Raw genomic sequence first — 21956 nt, forward strand, 5'->3', positions numbered from 1 at the left:
AAAACGAAATAACAACTTGTTTTTTCAATATTTGTTTCCAGACCCAAAATGAAAAAACGGATAACAAATCATTTTTCCGATTTCCGATTTTGTGCACTATTGGAAAATGGATAAAACGGATAACGGGCGATTCTCCAATTTGGAGAGTTTAATTTGACACAAGCCGTGTGACCCGGAAGTGAACTCTGGCCTTGGAGACGAGAGAGAAGAACGGCGGCAAACAGAATGACAGAATAACCAGAATAACGCTTGGAATTGTGTTGTTAGTACATGTTAGCACCGCTTTGATTCAGACATTCACAGAACCTCCTCTGTTTTCTTCTTGCCATTGTTGATAAAAACTCCACGATCAGCCTCTGTGTTGCCTGCCGGCTGCGTCCTGCGCGTATGTGCGTAAACTCACTGGGCAGTCCGCAGGGGGATATCTCGGCAACCCATTGGTCAATTGGGTCGACATCAACAACCAGTCAGAGTCATGACATTCGGTCGCTGCCACCAGTTACCTTAAATGCCCATTTAAGGTTTACTTTAATATGCATATCGCCGACCTCCGCTGTACAGAGACCTATTTAACACGAACTCAAACATGAACGTAATTTTAACAGCAAGAAGGTTGCCGGTTCGATCCCGGGGCGGGGCCTTTCTGTGTGAAGTTTGGATGTTCTTCCCGTGCATGCATGGGTTCTCTCCGGGTACTCCAGCTTCCTCCCACAGACCAAAAACCTGCTCATTAGGTTAATTGATGACTCTAAATTGTCCGTAGGTGTGAGTGTGAGTGTGAATGTGTGTTTGTCCTTACATGTGGCCCTGCAATCGGCTGGCGACTGGCTCAGGGTGTACCCCGCCTCTCGCCCATTGTAGCTGGGATAGGCTCCAGCCCCCCGCAACTCCGAAAGGGATAGGCGGTATAGATAATGGATGGTGTTATTAATTCTGAGGTGTGTAGAACTGATGTGTCGGCATATGTGGCTGGTCCTTCATATGAATATAGGCAAAAGTAACAGCATTCCTAGCCTGTTCATCACGAGAGCCCCCTTTACAAGGGGCAGTGTCAGATACGTGCGCTACAGATGATCTATGCCTTCTGGTTGGGCATCGCTAGGAAGCACCAATCCCAACATATTTCATACCAAAATGACGGGGGAGAAACACAATTTAAACCCCAAGCTGTAATATGGGCATTTAAGGTAACTGGTGGTAGCGACCGAATGTCATGACTCTGACTGGTTGATGGAGATGTCGATCATCAAAATTGACCAATGGGTTGCCGAGATATCCCCCTGCGGACTGCCCAGTGAGTTTACGCACATATGCGCAGGACGCAGCCGGCAGGCAACACAGAGGCTGATCGTGGAGTTTTTATCAACAATGGCAAGAAGAAAACAGAGGAGGTTCTGTGAATGTCTGAATCAAAGCGGTGCTAACATGTACCAACAACACAATACCAAGCGTTATTCTGGTTATTCTGTCATTCTGTTTGCCGCCGTTCTTCTCTCTCGTCTCCAAGGCCAAAGTTCACTTCCGGGTCACACGGCTTGCGTCAAATTAAACTCTCCAATTTAGAGAATCGCCCGTTATCCGTTTTATCCATTTTCCAATAGTGTACAAAATCGGAAATCGGAAAAACGATTCGTTATCTGTTTTTTCATTTTGGGTCTGGAAACAAATATTGAAAAAACGAGTCGTTATTTCGTTTTTCTGGTTTTGGTTTTATTTTGAAAAACGGATGAACGAATGATACACGGATTCGTGTGTCTGCCTTACATTTACTCAATGCAATATCATGTACCAAAGTTGTTTTATGTTCCTAAACATAACCAAGTTTTTCTTAACTTGCCTAACCATAACCAGGTTGTTTTGCTTGTCTAACCTCAACTAAATTGTTTTACTTGTCTCACCTCAACCAAGTTGTTTTACTTGTCTAACCTCAACCAAAGTCCCACTCAGGTGCTGTGTGAGCTCATTTTCACACTGTCTGTTCATGAGGGACGTTGTCATAGTACTGGTGGGCCACTCTTGGTAGTACTGGCTTCATTGCCTGCAAGTCATTGAATTTCCTGAGGGTAATTGGTAATTGGGCAGGAAAGAGCCGGACCCATTGGAATGGTTCTTTAGGGATGCCGACTCGCTGAGGCAGGTCTTCCCAGTCAGACTCAAGCCCTAACTTGTACCGAATTCTACCATCTGCCAAGTACTGGAGAGCCCGAAGGTCACTGACTGTGGGGTCACCTACCTTTCTACCTGGCCGGATGTTGGTGACATAGGCCGCAGATAACTTCATGAAATCGTTGTGGTATACCTGGGTGACCTTGTATAGGGATGGATGCAAATGTGCAGTCTCAAAGATGACAATGTAGTCACGTGGAGTGTGAATTTCTTTCACGTTACGCCGTTCAATGAGGCTAAGCATGGAGTCACACTCCATTTGTGTGTGGCCTGCAACCAGAAATTTTTGTTCTATGGTTACACCATGCTTTATGGACAGATCTAAGTACTCGTTTGTAATGGTAAAACATCTATTTTGATACCCGCAGCCATCACTCCAGACTATGACTTTTTCTAGGTTTTGGTTGGCCCCTAGGACTGACTCAAAGTGTTTGAACTGCAGATGGGCAAAAACCTCACTGCTGAGGGAGCCCTCATGCTCCTTCCAGGCGTAACAATACCCATCTTTGTTACCCAGGTTGAAGCAAGTAAAGTTGTGCATCTGTAATTTAGTTTTATAATACATTGTGCTCGCTTTTGTCTTGGGGCACAGAAGAACGCCCTGAAGGTCCATTGTCCACACTGAGAGTTAATCACTGGATTCCTGTTTATCCTTAGCTTTTTCAGCTTGAAGTGTCAAAAATGCCTAAGTCAAAGAGATGACTTAAGCAGATCACCACCATCGTGCCGGTACCGAAGCAGTCAGCTGCAGTGGGCCTTAATGACTTCCTCCCCGTCGCATTTACCCCCATCATCACCAAGTGCTTTGAGAGGCTGGTCTTGGCCCATCTCAAATGCTGTCTCCACCTCATACTGGACCCCCTTCAGTTTGGCTACTGACCAAACAGGTCAGTATCTCCACGGCACTGAACTCTACCATGACACACCTGGACAACACCTACACGTGGATGCTGGTCAACAAACTCAGTGACTTAGGCATTAGCACCTCCTTCTGCAAGTGAACCCTGTAAAGGGATCCTCTTTTAAAAATGAGCTTTCCAAAGTCCATGAAGGGAGAGTGCAGAGTCAAGCCAGTGAAGACTGAGGCCACCTTTGTGAGTGTTAACTTCATTTTCTTCACTCAAAAATAAACATTTATATTGTACATGACACAAAGTACTGCAACTCAATACTTTTAACACAATAAATAACCAAAAATACACACTTAAATACCTGAGAAACTACAAAAATACAAAATGTCACTATATTAACAGTTGTTGAATAATCTAGTAAATGATTCTAGTGACTTTGTGTGTGTGTGTCTTGTGTGTTTGTGTGTCTCTGTATTGCTCAGCGTATGTTGATGATTTGATGGACATGATCATGGAGAAGGTCTTTGTTGACCCATCATCGCACAGAGCTGAGATTCTGAAGATAAATATCCGGACGTGTCTTCACAATACGAGCATCCAAACAAGGAGGAGGTCATCGCCAGGTATGTCTCAAGATTCAATCGGGGGTAGGGGGGAGCCTCCGTATCTTCCCTGGGTGTCAGGAAACACCCAACGTATCCAAAGTACAACACATGATGGGATGACTGCACATACCCTCCGCCCAAGGAAGCCCTAGCACTAGCTCACAAAACTCCTACAGTACAAGCTAAATACCTGTAATAACTGAGAAAATTGAACATTATGTAGGTCAATAGGTTCTATAACGTCAACATTCACATTTTTCTAATTTGGATTCAGTGAATCCGTCACTTAGTGTATTTCCATCTACAAATATTCATAACTGTGTTCAATAATTTTTTATTGTATATCTGTAAAATGTTTCATGTGAATAAATGTGTAATATACAGTATTTGCTTAGGAAAAACTTGGCTACATGTTCAAGAAAAAATATGATCTGAATTTGTGGCATTGGCTGACTATATTTAGTTTATTATGGTGTATGAACAGTGAAACTAAGTAGGTTATTATACATAAAATTCACTGCTCTATCCCCCGTAGCTGTAAAGGACCGTTGTCAGCCCTGTAAATGTTGCATGCAATCTGCAGTGAGAACACATTTAGGCAAACGGGTTCTAAACCTGGATGGTTGATAATGCATGGAGGCCTTTCATCCAGCTGCTGCAGCCGTCTTGTAACCTATTATGAATAACATAAGGTGAGTATCTGCAGTGGCATGTTATCTGCAATCATACACTGCGATCATAAGTGTAGGTCAAGATAATGTTACCTGTGGCACCTCCTGGCAGCATATGTTCTTAGGCTCTGACTGCACTGTTGCAGGGGGGACCTCCAAAGATACGAGCTCCTCTGTCCTTCTCTCCCTCTCCATCTGCACGCTTTTATGTCCTACCACGGTGTGTTACTAACTTAGCTCCTTCCCCGGAGTCTCTGTGCTTTGTCGTCTTGCAGGTTCCCATGGACAGTGGCTGATTGTGGATTACAGCTGTGTCTCCTGCCATGGCCCTGCCTGACATCCACTGCAACTACTACTACTGTTATTACATCCACTGTCACTGTGTCTGTCTGTCTGTCTGTCTGTCTGTCTGTCTGTCTGTCTGTCTGTCTGTCTGTCTCTCTCTCTGACAGCATGTCTGTCTGTCTCTCTCTCTGACTGCATTTCTGTCTGTGTCTCTCTCTCTCTCTTGCTCTCCCTCTCTAACCCAACCGGTCAAGGCAGATGGCCGCCCAACCAGAGTCTGGTTCTGCCTGAGGTTTCTGCCTGTTAAAAGGAAGTTTTTCCTCGCCGCTGTCGCCAAGTGCTTGCTCATGAGGGAATTGTTGGGTCTCTGTCGATAAAAGAGCTTGGCCTGTACCAGCTCTATATGGAAAGTGTCCTGAGACAACTTTTAAATAAAGTTTAATTGAATTGAATAAAAACAAATTTAAAAAAATCATGCATGTATAAAGCTAAAGAAATAAGAAACCTTGCATACCAGTATTTGCAACCAATAATAGCACCCATGTGTTAGATTTGAATGTGTGTGCTGTAGCTAGCTACTTTTTCTCAGCCTGAGGCGAATGGCCAGTAGTGCTATACTAGGCTTTCTCAAGTTTACAACGCGAACACATCTGGTTGACAATTAGGTACCTTAAAACTTGCAAGACATAATTTCAGGTTTTGTGAACAAGAAGCAAAACATACTTTACTTATAACTGTAGTGTAAATACAAATTCAGTAGGCTTACTACATAATTGCCTAGCTTCTAGAGATAGCTAGTGCCAACAGCTAGCGTCTATCTTTTACGGGAAACTCAGACGATGACACTGACTTAAAATATCTAAGTTCCAAAGCATCCTGCTGTTAGGACCTGGCAGTGTGTCTCTCCCTTTTGTTTCATTTTCCCCTGTTTTCCCCAGTGTGTTTTGTCTGTTTGTCTCCCCCTGTCTGTCCAGGACCATGCAGTAAGGCTGCACCTGCCAGTCAAGCTCCACCTGCCTGCCTCCTCTCACACCTGCAGATCATCTGCTCATCAGCAGCTGCATTTAACCCAGGCTTTTCCCTCCAGTACTTGTCAGATCGTCTGCTTACCTCCGTGGAGCCTTTGCCCTGTGGATAAGCCCTCAGCCCAGCCTAGCCTCGGTCGTGAGAGGAGTTGAAGCTTCCAGCAGAGTGTGTTTGTGCTCTCGCCTTTAGTTTTTTCCCGTTTTTGTGGACACCCTTAGTTGATCTGTGCAGAGTGTTTGTTTGCTCTTGCTTTTTCGTTTACCCGTTTTTGTGGACACTTTTTGTTAATAAACCTTCTGTTGAATTTACCTGTCTTAGTTCTGTATTCTCTCAGCCATCCCTGTGAGTTCACCTTCATCTGGTCTCAGCGTGTGTACTCACACAACACCTGCTGAATTCTGTGAGTCTGAGGTTCTGTAGGAGTCTTCCCTCTTTCTTCAGGATCCAATTCAGGTTCGAACATGTATGGTTGAACAACTGAAGAACTAGGTCTGTTCATTGCCACCATGACCGCTACTTTGTTATGTAATGTATGTACAACTACTGGGTACAGGAGGTGGTTTAGACGGTGCACACAGGGTATTTTTCTGATGTGTATTTTGTAAAGAGAGATTTTTGGAGATTTCTTCACCCAATCAATGGGATGATAACATCCAGCTAGCTAACTTTAACTAGCTGGCGTGCCCAGCTCGATGGCAGACTTTTTGTTTTCAAAACTTCTCGCTTAACCTGTAAAACATAATGTTGCAGTGGTCTCAAAGCTTTACTGGATGTTTCAGTCATTGCTAGACTTACAATGATTGACATGCTTCTATACAAGTGAGGGGGCACAGTGAACAAAACTGGGGGGGCACTGTCCCCTGGTGCCCCATCATGGAGCTGATGCTGTGCGTGCATGCTGGGTCTGGCAAAATGTTACAATGATCATGGTGGATCCTCCAGCTGTGACTTCTTTGTTCACTGAGGAACTTTTACCTTCAATGATTTGTGAGGATTTTCTGCTGTTTTTGAAATAATCCCTGATGATACTGCAGAGCCTTATTCAGCCAAGTGTTAAAAAGGAATTTGAGGTGTAATAGGACAGAGATGAGCAGAGCAGAGCACCCAGGTTATAGTGGGTCAGAGAGGCTGAATGGACTGGTTATGGTGGGATAGATAGGTGGACTGATTAATAGTAAGACCCAGGCACTGGAATTTTAAATAGGCCACACCCTTGTAACACATATGATGGTGATTAGATAATCACGTTCTGACATGAGGGTGAGAAACATCATCAAGAGGCCTTCAGTGAATTAAAAACCACACAGTGACAGAAGCTACAGCCTGTGGCCTGAGGCAAAAGCTAGCGTAGAAGGGGGTGCACACTTCAGTTGAGGAGGAGTGAAGAAGCAGGGCAGTGGCCATGCATTAACAGGATGCCTCGATGAAGTGTGAACAGACGATGGAGTGGAAAGTCACTTGCAGGACATTGGGAAATGGAACCCTCAGAGGGTCAAATTCTGATTCAGGGGTCTACAATGTCCTCCCCAGCCCATCCAACTTGTTCACATGATGCAAAGCAGAAACCCCTGCATGCCTCCTGTGTTCCAAGAAAGGGACCCTCGAACACATCCTGAGCAGCTGCTCCAAGGCACTGGGTGATTGTTGGAGACATGACCAGGCCTTCAAGTCCATGGCTAAGGCAATCATCAAGGGGATCAGTGATAGTAGATGCGCTCACACTACAGTATTCATCAAAGAGGGAGAGCAGCCAAAGGAAGACTCAAGGGCTGCTCTGTTTGTTTGCTAGTCTTGGCCTGAGACTGGGTGATCAGTTGACAGGAGGAAGGAGCTGAAAATTCCACCACATATCACCCACAAGGACTGACCAGACATCATCTTCGTCTCTGAGACCACAAGACAGCTCATCTTGCTAGAGCTAACTGTGCCCTAGGAGGAGAAGATGGAGGAAGCAGGTGAGGAAGAAAGGAAGAAGGAAGGAAGAAGGTGAAGTACCAAAAACTGGAAGAGGATTGCTGCAGGAATGGGTGGTAGACCAGGTGCATGCCAGAGGAGCTAGATAAACAACAATGTGGAGATGTCAGGGAAGCTCTGGTTGAAAAGGGGTGACCAGTGGGGTCAGTAGAATGCCACTTGAACACAGGCAAAAGATGGCTCACCCTCCATCGGGTTACCTGGAAGAGGGTGTCTGTTGCAAGACCTGAAATACATTGAGCTATTTGGCCCATTCATGATGATGATTGCTATATTCATATCTCCTTAGGGACTCACTATGCTTCAAATGAGGTGGCTGTGTGAGAGTCTCTGAAACCCCCAATACTTCTCCAATGGTGGAATTGGGGTATACTGTGTCTGATTTTTGTAACCTTCCCAAACTGACAATCTGACTTCACAAATTGATTGCCAAGGTGCACAGAGGGGACACAGTGGGCTGGATTTTTCTTTTCTAATTCTTTACACAACTACTTCCAATTTTCACATGTATTGTGTATCACAGAGAGATGTGAGATGTGTGTGCTATTGACCCCATTTGTACAATTCATTGCATATGACTTCTTTCTATTGTCATTTTTGTATATGCACCAGTTTATGTAAATATGATGGCAATTATACATGTCAGTTTCATGTCTGTCTTATGAAGTCACAATGTTAATGTGTTCACAGCTTGATGCATGATGATACAGCCTGTGACAAACCATGAAACATTCTTCATCCCTCATATCTTTGTCTCTTGTGTACCATTTGCCAAGATTGTGTCTCGATATATAACAGTCCTGTCATGTCTGAATAAAAGCTATAAGTAACATTTACATGACAAATATCAATAAAAGACATCACAATGACAACATCATCAATCTTCAAATTATGCAAAGTAGTTTCTTTTTACTCAATGTATTGTAGAAGGAGATTTGTATTTAATGGATAAAGCTACTGCTGCTGTTAACTCACCAGTGAGTGAAAAACACAGTTCAATATGTGATAATTAAGTCTTCGGCACTTAGACTCCACAGGGAGTTTTTGGAATTGAGGGGCATCGCACTGAGCAGCAGCAAGATAAATCTCTCCATGGAGTTCAGACACTGGTATTGGTGGTGGCTGATGACAATATTTGAATGATACTGTAGTGATGAAACTGATAAATCTGTGAAGACTGGGTGGTGATGAGGAGGTGGAGAGTGCACATAACAGCAGCATGAACATACTAAGGCAGAGAGACAGAATCACATTTGAAAAGACAATAGCAAGATGATAGGATAACAGTGAGTGTCACTGTGCATTTGGGCAGATGTGACCAGCTAATGAGAACAGATGGTATCTCAATCGACAGCCTCAGACACTGACAACAAAGAAACTATGAGTGAGCATGTGTGAGTGTTATGATTTTTTATTTTTATTTTGGTAGTCTTGTTCCTGTTTTATTTTGGTAGCTTTCCCTTGTGTGTCTTGTTTATTTTACTTCCTCTATTCCCACCTGTGTGATTGTGATCGTGTCCACCTGTGTCTGTTTAGTTCCCCTCTTTTAAGTCTCTGGGCTCTATTTTCGACTCCGCCGGCGCGGCGCAGGTTGCGCCGCTGGCGCAGTGGTATTTTTGAGCGGCGCAGGCAGGCGCACGGCGCATTTGGTATTTTGGTAGACCGAGGCGTACAGAGGTGCGCCAGGATGGGCGTTGGCGCAGTAGGGGGGAGTTGTCGGCATAATGAGCCGGCGCATTGGAATTTTCGACCATTTCGGTCTGCGCCGGCGGCGTAGAAGTGCGCTGAAAGCTCGCCACCTCAGACCTGGTCAACTCTGTGCGCCGGCGGCGCAAGTGGATTTTCGTAAACCGACGGAGTCATGCGCTCACGTCACCAACACCTCACAGTCAGGTTTCCACAGTGTCTGGCATTTCACTGCAATCAATTATTAACAACAGCCGCGATTCAATGCAGCTATCTGAGTCAGCACATACAGTCAGACCTAAATTTATATATTTTGATCGGTATCTCATCTGACCACATCGAAAGCGCGTTCGGCACGAGTAATGGTCACTCAACCTGACTGAATGTACACAGGTGAAACAGGGATGTCTGGTGATCTGTGACTCAAATTGCCAGGTGACAAACGTATATGCCACTTTCCCCGGGTCGGCACATGACTCGTTCATCGTGGCGAATTCTAGCATCCCTACAGTCTTTCAGGAGGACACCCCTCTGGATGGGTGGCTGCTAGGTGATAACGGCTATCCACTGAAAACGTGATGACGCCATACATCACACCGTCAACAAGACGGCAGCGTGGTTTTAATGGTGTTTTCAGCAGTGCTCGGTCAGTCATCGAATGCACACTGCGATCAATAATTAGCAACAGCCACGATTCAATGCAGCTGTCTGAGTCAGCACATACAGTCAGACCTAAATTTTTATATTTTGATCAGTATCAAAAGCGCGTTCGGCACGCGTAATGGTCACTCAACCTGACCGAATGTACACAGATGAAACAGGGATGCAAACTAATCATCTCAGAGCACCTGAGAGACAGACACATGGAAAAAAAACGTAAGTGATGATTGTCCGCTATTACCCACGTCATTTCATTCCAAATACAAATGTTATCATTGTAATGCTTAACGTTATCTACAAAGATGGAGTATATTATTGCTTTGAGGAGGAGGAGGAGGAGGCCGAGGATTTACCATCTAAGGACCTCATATTTAGACATCAGAATCAGAATCAGAAATCCTTTATTTATTCCCGAGGGGAAATTGTTGCAGTGCTCAAAACTGCAACAAAAACAAAATATACCACAAAATATAGAACATCATATAAAACAATATATATATACTGAGAAAAAATAAACAGTATATACAAACGGGTGTGCAAAGTAATACAAACGGATGTCAGGAGACATGAGTGACGTCAGTCTCCTGGAAACTTGCCATGCGCCTCGCCAGCGGTGTTCTTAAAGGTGAGGCGAGGAGCTGCTGTGATCAGGCCCGCCGATGGGGGGGGGGGGAGGTCCCCTGCTGCCCCGGGCCCAGGGAGAGGGGGGCCCACAACTGGGCCCTCATTAAATTGTGGAATTTAAAAAATGTCAGTGGAAAACTATTATTTCAATCACATTACAGTTCTTTATTTGTATTCTCCTAGTTGTCCTTGAGAAATAGTGATCATGAACCCTCCCACCCCAAACACAAAAATGGTTTGGCCTAGATCAAACTTTGACGTTGTTATTAATTTGAAGTTGAGAAGGCGCGCGGGTCTACGATCAAAATGTCTGGTAAGCACAAGTCCGGTGCCCAGAAAAGGAAAGAAAAGAGAAAAAGAGAAGAGGTCAACAAAGGGTTGAGAAATGTTCTAAACAAATATTTAAAAAAATGTCCCGACAGTGAAGCTGGGACGAGTGGAATAGAGCAAGGTAAGTAGTGCAGCCAACCTTGTAACGCAGCCTAACTGACTAGCTCTAATGTTAACGGCCATTAGCCTAGCTTGTACAAAGCCTGACAAAACACGTTATCTTTGACAGAAACAGAGAGGAGGGAGAGCGAGCAGCAGTCAGGAGTCAGGAGTCAGACGGAGAAGAGAGAGGGGGGCTGTGTCACAGTGGAGCCGAGGGGCAGAATGAGGCTGCCGGTGACGGAGAAGAGAGAGAGGGGCTGTGTCATTCTGGACCGAGACCGGAGCAGCAGAGTGAGGCTACCGGTGACAGAGAGGAGAGAGAGGGGGTGTGTCAGTGTCACGGTGGAGCGGAGGAGCAGAGTCAGGCTGCAGGTGACAGAGAAGACAGAGAGAGAGAGAGCGGGAGCTGTCCGCTCCTAAAATGCCTAATTTACTCTTCCCTGGTCTATTTTTCCTGCATGTGTAAGAATTAGAAAATGTGTATGCATAACTCTTAATAATATTAGCAGGTCCTTTGTGACAATGTCATATTTAACAAAAATCTCAGCTGCCATGGAGAGCTAAGATTTTCCCCTCGTATAAAATACCTTATTTATTGCATTATCACAATATATCAAACATAACTGGTGATGTTTAGTGACAAAAAAAACCCGGTGGTGGTGGAGGGGAGGGCCCATCTAACATTATCTTGTCCCGGGCCCAGACAAGACTGTCAGCTGGCCTGGCTGTGATTGGTGAAGATTTGACTCAGCTGTGCCAAACCCACTCCACGCCTTCTCCCCTCCCTCTTTCCGAGTTGCGCCGCTGGGTGGGACTGAAATGAGAAGGAGGTGGAGATGCGCCGCCAGTGCAGCTCACGAAAATACCAAAATCTGCGCCACCACGCCCCATCCTGACCTGACTTTGCGCCGCGCCTGCGTCGCGCCGATGGCGGAGTCGAAAATAGAGCCCTCTGTGTTTATTTTGTCTTTGTGGGATCATCCCCTACATGTGGTTTTCTTGTGCCCTGTTTGTGTGGTTTCCTTGTTCCCCATGACGAGTATTCAGGTCTAGTCCTTGTTCTCTTTTTGTGTTATGGATTGTTGGTTTTGCTGGCCTTACCTTTTGTGTTTTTGAATTTTTGTCCTGAGTGGATTTGGGTTGCCTTACCTTTTGTTAAATAAATTCCTGGAACTGTTTTTGCTCAGCCTGCTCTTTTTGTCAAGTCTGCCGCCTGACGTGCTCATGTTAGCTGATTTCTTGTTGGGATGGGGGTTATTTGATCATTTTTCAGTTGGCATGAAATCAGCAGGTAACAGGTTGCTGGAAGCAGTTGGATTGATGATTTTTCACAATGATTCAAGAAATATGTCAAGGTCAGTTTACAAAATCCAGCTACATGGATCCCACGCTGGTTTCAATTTTAGTAGCTATTTTTCTTTCAAAATTACTATTTTTACTTATGCCTAGACAGACAATAAAGGAAAATCTTATCTTATCTTAATCATAATGAGCCTTTCTGTATTTCCTGTATATCAAGCACTTTCACCTAGCACAGCAGACCATGCACCTCTAATACTACAAACAACTCCTCACATGGTATATCTGCAGACACAAAGTTTTTTTTTTTTAATCATAGCTGTACACACAGTTGTACCCTCAAACACCTAACCACAAACCCGACCCAATCCAGATCTGCTCATGACCTTTCTGACACCTCTTGTTTGGTTCCCCTTTGCCTGTCTCACAAACATTTCCTCTGTCTGGTCTTGTACGCCACTCACATTTGACATAATTTCATCTTGTATTTTATTGCTCTTATTCAGTCAGCTTGAATGCTGCTCTGATGCGTACTTGAAAGTGTATTTACTCTCAAAACCTTTTATTAAATATTCTCAAAGACATGTTTTTGTCATTGCTTTTCTTTCATTAATTTCCACAACAACAGTAATTACCACTTGATTCAACAAAAACAAGGAAACTAAGGCATCATCAAAGAATGGCAGAATAATAAAAATAAAAACAAAAAAACGGTGAAAACATGTTTAGATGATGGTGATAGACAGTACATTTTAACTACTGACATGCATTTATTTGGTAGCTATTTAAGAGAAAGGATGGGACTTGAAAATTGAAAAAAAAAAAAAACAACCTGTTAACTGTTATTCTTACATTAAAAATAAGTTCAACAGTATATATAGAATTCTCAAAGTCTTCCCAGAATGTAATACAATATAAATATGTTGTGATATACATGTTTTTTGGATATACTGTGAATTGTATGTAATATTTTCCTCATCATAATTCTCTAATTTTATTTGTAATGGAAAATCTGACAGGAACAAGCCATGCTAGTCCATGTCTGTAGAGCGTGAGTTCCAAAATAATTTTCCACATGGTGTTATTTTCCCAGTATTCTAAAGACATTTTCTAACATGCTTGTTGGTGTATATGCTGCTCATAATCAATACCATTTATATGAAGAGTGCATGCAAATCTAAAGCTTTACATGAATTCTAATATTTACCAATTAATACATAATGTTTACCATTGGGTACGAATTGGATGAGTAATGTAAGTAATACAGCCATTTTTCCATGTTATAGACTTACGTAGAGAAAAGTTGTCTTTCCTTGCCATAGGAGTTTGTGTTGGATGGTTTTATGATTACACATCAGTAAAAAATAAAAACCTCCTACTTCTCTGAATATGTTTTGGGGAATTAAATACCATAATGAGTTTGAAACATTCTTTTAACCATTTTGCCTTAAAACTATTACTCAAGCTGCTGAAGTCCAGCCGTTCAAATTCATCTTCAGTCTTGGATGCAGAAAGCACTGCTTTCTATAGATGATGGTGCTTATCTTTCAACAACAAGTTTGGAAATATGTTATTAATCTCCTTACATGTTCAGTCATGAACATTGAGGGAGAGGGCTGAGTGGGTAAATCCTGTAATCTTTGAAATATGAATAACTAGATATTTAACACTTAAAAGGTATATTACAAAAGTTTCTTCCTCGATCTGATACAAACATAAAATTTCACATTTAGAAATAATAGTGAGTTTTAAACCTGATGCAGCTGAAAACTGATCTACTAGGGATATGGCAAGTTCAATCTAACATTTATCCCATAGAAACAATGCTGTATCATCAGCAATGCTGTATCATCAGCTAATCAGCTAATGTCTTTACCAAAAACAGATAAACTTTTCATAAACTGGATCATGTACAACATGCAACGAAAGTAATTCAACCACAAGGAGAAACCAAAAAGGTAAAAATGGACAGCCTTGATGGATTGATCTCAGGGCAGGAAGTCTGTTTGTAGTGTCTGGATACAGCGTAACACAACTGTATTCTTATATAACATTTCAGCTATCAATGTAGAGGTCAAGAAATGTTATAAAAGCATAAGTTTCAATATTATCATAAAAGTCTGTTAAATCAAGAACATGTCATATTAGAACTCATCTGATGGTTATGTTTGTGCTTCACTTTTGATCTCTCTTAGACCTCTCTCTGAACATAATCTCTGTTTAGCGCCATAATGGATTTTCTATTTTCTACCTATAAATTATCTTTATAAGCCTTGTGGAAAAGAGTCATTAAACATTGTTTCATACTTTCATTTCATTGCCATACATTCTTTAAATAATTTGAGTAAAGGACTTTCAATGACATCCCAAAAATGTAGATAGAATTCCACAAAAAACCCATCAGAGCTGGGTGATTTCCCTTTTTTTTTATTGAATGAACTGTCTATGCGATTTCAAGTTCTGCAATAAATTGTTCCGGGATAGATGGTGCAAATTCTGGTTGACTCAATAAATCTATCACTGAACTGAGTATTTAGCATATATAGAACTATGAAATGAACCAACATACTTTGAAATGTGTAAAAGGTTGGAAATGATATTATCCTTATTCTTAAGGGCAGTATATTGTGTCTTTTGAGGTTTTCTTTCTGCTGTTTTGTTCAAACTCTTCTTGTCTCTCTTGTAGGACTGTGATCTGGTGGTTCAACTTCTTCATTGTATCCTTTGTTCCTTTCCACTGAATTTACAGTCCTTTCACGAATTCTTAGTTAATTCTAATTACCATTTGAAACAGAGAAATGGTCGTTCAGTCCATTGATGGCTTTTTGGATGTTAGCCTTAGAAATCGTTTTTTGGATTTTTGGAGTTTTGGATTGAGGTACACCTGAGTATGTTCTTTCGGGATCCAGATCCTTTATCAGTCTCTTAGGCATCTTGGTGCACAATCTAGTTGTTCTAGCTGGCAAAACTTTCTCTTTCGCAAACAGCTAACAGTTCATTGGTTAGGCTAACTGACCCTGATGTGTCAGTAAGCATCTTTTCTGTAACCTTCTTTTATTGTGAAACCTTCATGGAAACACTGGCCAGATAGATAACCAACAATGAAGAGGGCTCAGGACAAACCCTGTGCTACTGTAGTCCAAAGACAACAGACATCACTTTCAATTAACCTTTAACACAGGTTCTGTGTATAAGATTTGAACATTAACATAGCAAGTAAAGATATAATCTTTACTTGCTATGCAAAGTAAAGATTATATCTTTACTTGCTATGTTAATGGTGCGGTAGTGGCATGCCAAGTCTCACTCCCTCTGCATCTCTTGTAATCTGAGCTTCTCTCTTCTTTGTTTTAGTAGCTAGGCCGTTGGTTAGTACATGTGAGTCCTTCACTGGGAAGTCCTTCACACATATATTTTTGTTAAAGCTGCTAGCAAACCTGGTCATTGTGGTGTGGGTGGAAGCTGGAGTGCTGAAAAACTGCTGCTGAAAAAGTGTGATTTGTTATTTTCACCTTCATACAAGATGAAATATGGCCAAACTGATAGTAACACCAACCTGAAAAACAACAAGCTGTCCAAAACTTATCAGTTCTTGTTTTCAGCTAAAACAAACCTTATGGAAAAGCATCCAAATGACTGGATGGGAACAGTCAGTAGCTCATAATAGGTTTCTGCTACACCATCACTTTCTGCTACATCACCTATGTGCTAAAGACAACATATAAATTATTGTTTGTGGAATGGGTCTGTCAAGTTTAACACGTGTGCTCCTCCTCCTGTCATGCAGTCACAAAGAGCCACCAATCAAGCAGCCAGCCTGGAGTGGAAGCGATCCACAGTAAATCCCCCTCTGTGTGTCCTAAAATAAAGCTCCACTAAATAATGAACTTCTGACATGATTATGACACTGCAGGGACCAAAGTTTGCAGCTCAAACTTTTAGTTTATGATGGCCTATTAATAATTTTGGGACCACATTATTAGCTTCAAAGAAAAGCAGCTATGTGAATACTCACAATGTATTTAGAAGTAGAAGTGAGACAAAACTACAAAACACTTTTCAGCAAATGGCCAAAAACATGTGTCTATATTGAAGTGACAAAGGCCTGTTGTGACTGTAGTAATTATGACTCCTGTCCATCGAGGGAAAAGGAGAAAGCCAAATGGCATATTATAAAACCACAAAGGTCAGAGAGAGGAGCTCTGGGTGGATGGATGGATGGTGGATGAATAATAATAATAATAATAATAATAATAATAATTATTATTATTATTATTATTATTATTATTATTTGTAATGCACCTTATATTTAGGCAATCTCAAGGTGCTACAGAGTGAAATTTAGCAAGTTTAAGATCAAGTTCAAGGTCAATAAATAGTTTAAAAAAAAAAAAGTCAACAAAACAGTCGATAGTCAAGGCAGAGACAGTTCAAGGAGACATCACATATAAGAGTCATTTCCTGTATCTGTGTCATGTGGGTGTTGCCACTGACCAACCCCTTTAGGAGACTTAGGAGACCTACTTAGGAGAATTATTGTTAGGAGAGTCTTTTTGGTGATAATACACAACTATTGATTATATGTGCTGTTAATACTTGCCCTCTAATATAAGCATCCCATATAATTATGGATGAGGTCTCAGAGGTACTTGCTTTAAAGAATATTGTAATATGTTGATTAATAGACTGAACAATGAAAAGACACTGAACCCCAAGATGGCCAGGCAAGCACCTTGAATAGCAGCTATGTACCCACTGGTGTGTGAGTGTGCTTGGGTTACTATGACTGACTGATATGATAACTCTGATGCATTTTAAAACAATAGCCTTTTTTTAAATACCTTTTTTTTTTTTTGTAGGAGAACACTTTAATACTCAAGGTGTTGACAAAAATTTTAACATCAAAGAAGTCAGGTGTCAGGTGTCAGGTATTGGCACCAGTATTGAAGAGTTTTGAATGACACCCAGCCCTAAGGTGGCCCTAAGGTATATAACAGTAGTAGGTAGTCTTGGGCCACTTCCCCAGATGTAGTTCTGTTAATTTGGTCCCAAACAAAAAATATTCATTGTTGCTTTTCAGTTCTGTGTTGTTTAATGTTCACACTGACTTTCACCTTTGAAGGCTCAGCAGTGTCCCATTTTATAAACAGCATTTTACACGAACACTCTTCACAAGCATACACTATTCAATTAATATAGCTAGATAGTGAATATTACATTTGATGTCACAGAACTGTCCAACCTTCTGTTTTGAAGCAATTTCCTGGCATTGCACCCTTTTTCACTCACACAGGTAACGAGACAAATGGTGCAGGTGTCTAATCATATCAGATCTGATTTATAATACAATCCCTTACCTGACACACTCCATTGATGCACATGTCAAAGGCGTCTGTGTGGCATCGTGTCCCGTCCAGCACCTTGGGGGACAGTTCAACAGTGAGGCTTCTTCCTTTAGCCTGGCACCGCAGTGCACAGGGTGCTGAGGGGTCATAAGGCACTGGGACCCACTCATAGGTGACACCCTGGTACTTGATGTCATTGTGGGCTGAACACTGCTGAGCCCGAAAATCACCTGACTCTGCTGGGCAGTCCTGAGGAGAGGAATAATAAGGAGAAGGACAGAGGTTGGAGTGTTACAGCACAGTATTTTATTACAACTACACCACTCACAAAAAGAGATATTCAGCTTTTGGGTAAAATTTCAAGATGAACCTATAATGCACTATAACATTTACAGGTGAACTTGAACTCGTTCTCTAAAGTTTTGAATGCACAGGTCCAACTGTTCAGTGTTTCAATACATTTTGCACAACTTGCTGTTCTCTAACAAGGAGCTGAACGGCAAAATTCATAACAGGTGTTTGATCAATGAATCAACCAATAAATTTCCTGGTTCAATTATAATTGGTATTTAAACAGTCCTCATCATCATGCTGTTCACATTTTGACATCATGAGACCAAGATAACACCTGACAACTGATCAACAGTGCCTCGCCATTGCCACAGGATGTTCTCAGAGGAAAGTGGCCACTGAGCTTAGAGTGTCACAGAGTTTCATCAGCAGGTTGCAACAGAGATTTAAGATTTAAGAGCCATACTTTATTATTCCTCCCTGTTTGACCCATCCTGGTGAAACACGGATGTGGTGGGCTACCAGCCAACAGCAGCACCCGGGGACCCAGTTCCTTGCTGTCATCATTCGGTCAGGTGGTGATCTTATTGCATGTTTTTAGTGGGGGGTTTTTGTGGAGGATACCCCAGGTGAACAAAGGTGAGCAAAGAACATGGGGAGAACATGCAAACTCCACCGAAGGCATGGTGGAGGACACGCCCCCCACTGCCCACAATGCCCCAGGCGGGAATCGAACCCAGGACCTTCTAGCTGTGACGTGACAGTGTTACCACTGTGCCACCAGATACAGAGAGACTGGAAGAGTCACAGAAAGGCATAGAAGTGGATGTCCTTTGGTCACATCCCACACTGATGACAGCTTCATTGTGAACAGTGCCCTGCGGAACCAGATGATGAATGCCACTCAACTCTGTGCTAGACGACCTGCAAGGGTACCTGACCACACCACCAGCATTTACGCTTGATGAGGGACCAGTGGGTCTTAGTGCCGTTCTCTGATGAAAGTCGATTCACGTTGAGCAGAAATGCTGGCCGCCAACAATGTTGGAGATGTCAAGGAGAACGTTATGCATCAGCCACTGTTGTCACCAGACAAGCCTTTGGTGGTGGTGGTGGTGGTGTTACAGTTTGTGCAGGTGTGTCTAGTCAATACAGAACTGCCCTACACTTTGTGAATGGTACAGTGACAAGCCCATACTACCTGAATAACATCATTACTCTAGTCATTGTGCCCCTGCATGAACAACACAGGCCTAATTTCATCTTCATGGACGACAATGCTCCAGCTCATCGAGGTCACATCATTAGGGAACGGCAACTGGAGAGTGGGGTACCTCAAATGGATTGGCCTGCACTTTCTCCAGACCTGAATCCCATAGAAAACCTATGGGATCAGCTGAGTCCCTGTGTAGAGGCTCGTAACTCTGTACCCCAGAACCTCAAAGACCTGAGGGCCCTTCCAGAAGAGTGGGAAGTCATGCCTCAGCAGACAATAAGTTGACTTGTGAACAGCATGAGACATCGTTGTCAAGCTGTCATTGATGCTCAAGGGCACATGACAAGTTATTGAGATATTGACATTTTTTTTTGCGGTATACCCACCACTGTTGTAGGCTTTTGTTTCAATAAATTGTTTGGGATGAGAAAATCACCAATGCATGATTCTACTTAAATGCGCTTCTTTCATGATATAATATCACTGTACCGTAATTTTTTTTTCTCAGTGTCATTTTATTCATTTGGCATGTAAAGGATGTAATTAAACTGTACGTAAAACATTTGAAAACAATAGTTAAATATGACAGTTAATATATTTTCATTACAGAAATCAAGATTCACACTGATTTTTCCTTCCTTCCTTTTCACTTTTTATCTTACCCCAGTTATTTCCAGACTTTTCTTTCACATTCCATTTTCCAATCCATTTGTCTCCAACTTTAATGTTCATATTTTTTGTTATTTCCACACTGTTGAGTTTTTGAGCACCAAGAAGACTGCAAACTACCAAACAGGGACTTAAACAAAGCAGGTTTAAGAGCATTAAAAGCATCAATAACAACAACATGCATGTTTTATGAGGAAAGAAATGAATTTAATATGGCTGTCAGAGCAAGCACACACACAATGGAATTTCCCCTCATGGGACTAATAGAGGACTATTGAAAACAACACATTTTGGACAGAAAAGATGATTGTATATGTTGTTGGTTGTTTGGTTACAGGAAAACTCCACAAGGCACCTTTAAAGCTGCATGAGTTAAAATGTTTACACTACCAATGGATCACACTATGTTGAGGTTCCCCCTTTTGCAGTTCACCTAACCCTAACCCTAACCCTTTTGGTTTTACTGAAGAAACTTTACTGTTTTCGTTCTCATCCACCTCATTTCCAGTAGAAGTAGGCAGTTATTTTCATTGAAGAAGCTCTGACAAACCCACTGTACACTTTCTGTCAAGCACAAAACAGCAGACAGACACAGGTTGAGAGTAGTTAATGTACACAGTGGAGCAGACCTAAAAAGAGGACTGAATATTGGACTTGCATTCATCAAATGTTGCAAATGTTGCTCTGTGTCTGCTGGAGGTCTAAAACAGGCAACTGTTTGCTAACATGTTGGGCAATGTTGGGCATGTAGAGGACCCTCTGCCCAAAAAAGGCAATATTTTTAATGTTTCAAATGACTAAATATAATGTAGAGAGATGTAACTCAACTCTCCAGCTCTGCCAAGACTTTCAGTCTTTTTAAGCACACTTTGGCTTTATAGCACATCACTTTCATCACCCTTGTTTCCAGCAGTGGCAGCAAGCTATTTGTGGAAAACAAACAATTTTATCTCATCTCTGAGTGCTAGCTTCAGCTGGTAACTATGCCATTTCATTGAACAATCTGATTATGATTTTGTTTCACAGTGTTGACTGTTTTCAGGTGATGGAGGTGTATTCTCTGTTGTCATTTCACAGGACCTCTCCATGCTCGAAATGAAGTAGTTCATGAAGTAATGCAAGAAATTCATAGAGTCGACCAAGAGTTTTTTTTTTTATGTTTTTATGAAACAAGGTGTTCAGTAAAGAGCTTGGTCTTTAGTCATTTTCTAAAGATCGAGAGGGACTCTGCAGAACGAATGAAGTTTGGTAACTCGTTTCACCACCGGGGAACCACAGAAGAAAAGAGTCCAGCTAGAGACTTGGGGCCTTTTGGAGGTGGCAGCCGCCGTTCCTGGGCAGAGCGTAGTGAGCAGGAGGGATCATAAACCTCAGGTAGTTTGGAGCAGTTTTGGTGGCAATTTTGTAGGCAAGCATCAAGGATTTATACTTGATGCGGGTAGCAACTGGGAGCCAGTGGAGGGATATGAACAGCGGAATGAAATGTGCTCGTTTAGGCTGGCTAAATACCAGCGAGCCACTGCATTCTGTATCATCTGCAAAGGTTTTAGCAAGCATGCTGGGAACCTTACCAGTAAGGAATTACAACAGTCGAAGCGTGATACAGCGTGTGTTACATGTTCAGACAGGTTGGGTCTGATCTTCCTGATGTTGTACAGGGCAAATCAGCATGACCAAGTAACAGAGGTCACATGCTCTTTAAAAGTTATTTGGTCATCAATTATGACACCCAAGTGTCTGGCAGATTTTGAGGAGTGAGCAGAGCTGAATCAAGCTGGATACTGATCTGTTGTTGTATAGAGGGACCGGCTGGAATGACACGGAGCTCAGTCTTTGACAGGTTAAGTTGAAGGTGTCACTCCTTCATCCATGCCGAGATATCGGCGAGGCATGCCAATATCCGAGCCGAGACAGTGGGGTTGTCTGGCGGAAATGAAAGGAGGAGCTGGGTATTGTCAGCATATAAATGGTATGTCAGCATGTGAGCGGATGACTGCATCAAGTGCGGTGGTGTATATTGAGAAGAAAAGGGGTCCAAGCACTGACCCTTGAGGTACCCCTGTGGATAAGCAGTGGGATTTAGACACTTCTCCCCTCCAAGAAACTGCAAAGGATCTCCCTGAGAGGTAGGACTCAAACCAGTGGAGAGCAGATCC

At 42.4% G+C, this 21956-nt stretch overlaps 1 protein-coding gene across 5 annotated transcripts in view; it reads right to left on the reverse strand.

The window, feature by feature from the left end:
• The window catches only part of adamtsl3 (ADAMTS-like 3), a 315350-nt gene that overhangs the window by 107290 nt on the left and 186104 nt on the right, over positions 1-21956 (reverse strand). For all 5 annotated transcript variants that reach the window (XM_070967605.1, XM_070967624.1, XM_070967595.1 and 2 more), the window contains one exon: positions 17637-17873. In XM_070967605.1, the coding sequence (XP_070823706.1) occupies positions 17637-17873 (237 nt within the window). The remainder of the gene's footprint in view (positions 1-17636; positions 17874-21956) is intronic.

Source organism: Chaetodon trifascialis, chromosome 1 (genome assembly GCF_039877785.1).
Source record: "Chaetodon trifascialis isolate fChaTrf1 chromosome 1, fChaTrf1.hap1, whole genome shotgun sequence".
In the NCBI taxonomy this organism is placed as follows: domain Eukaryota; kingdom Metazoa; phylum Chordata; class Actinopteri; order Chaetodontiformes; family Chaetodontidae; genus Chaetodon; species Chaetodon trifascialis.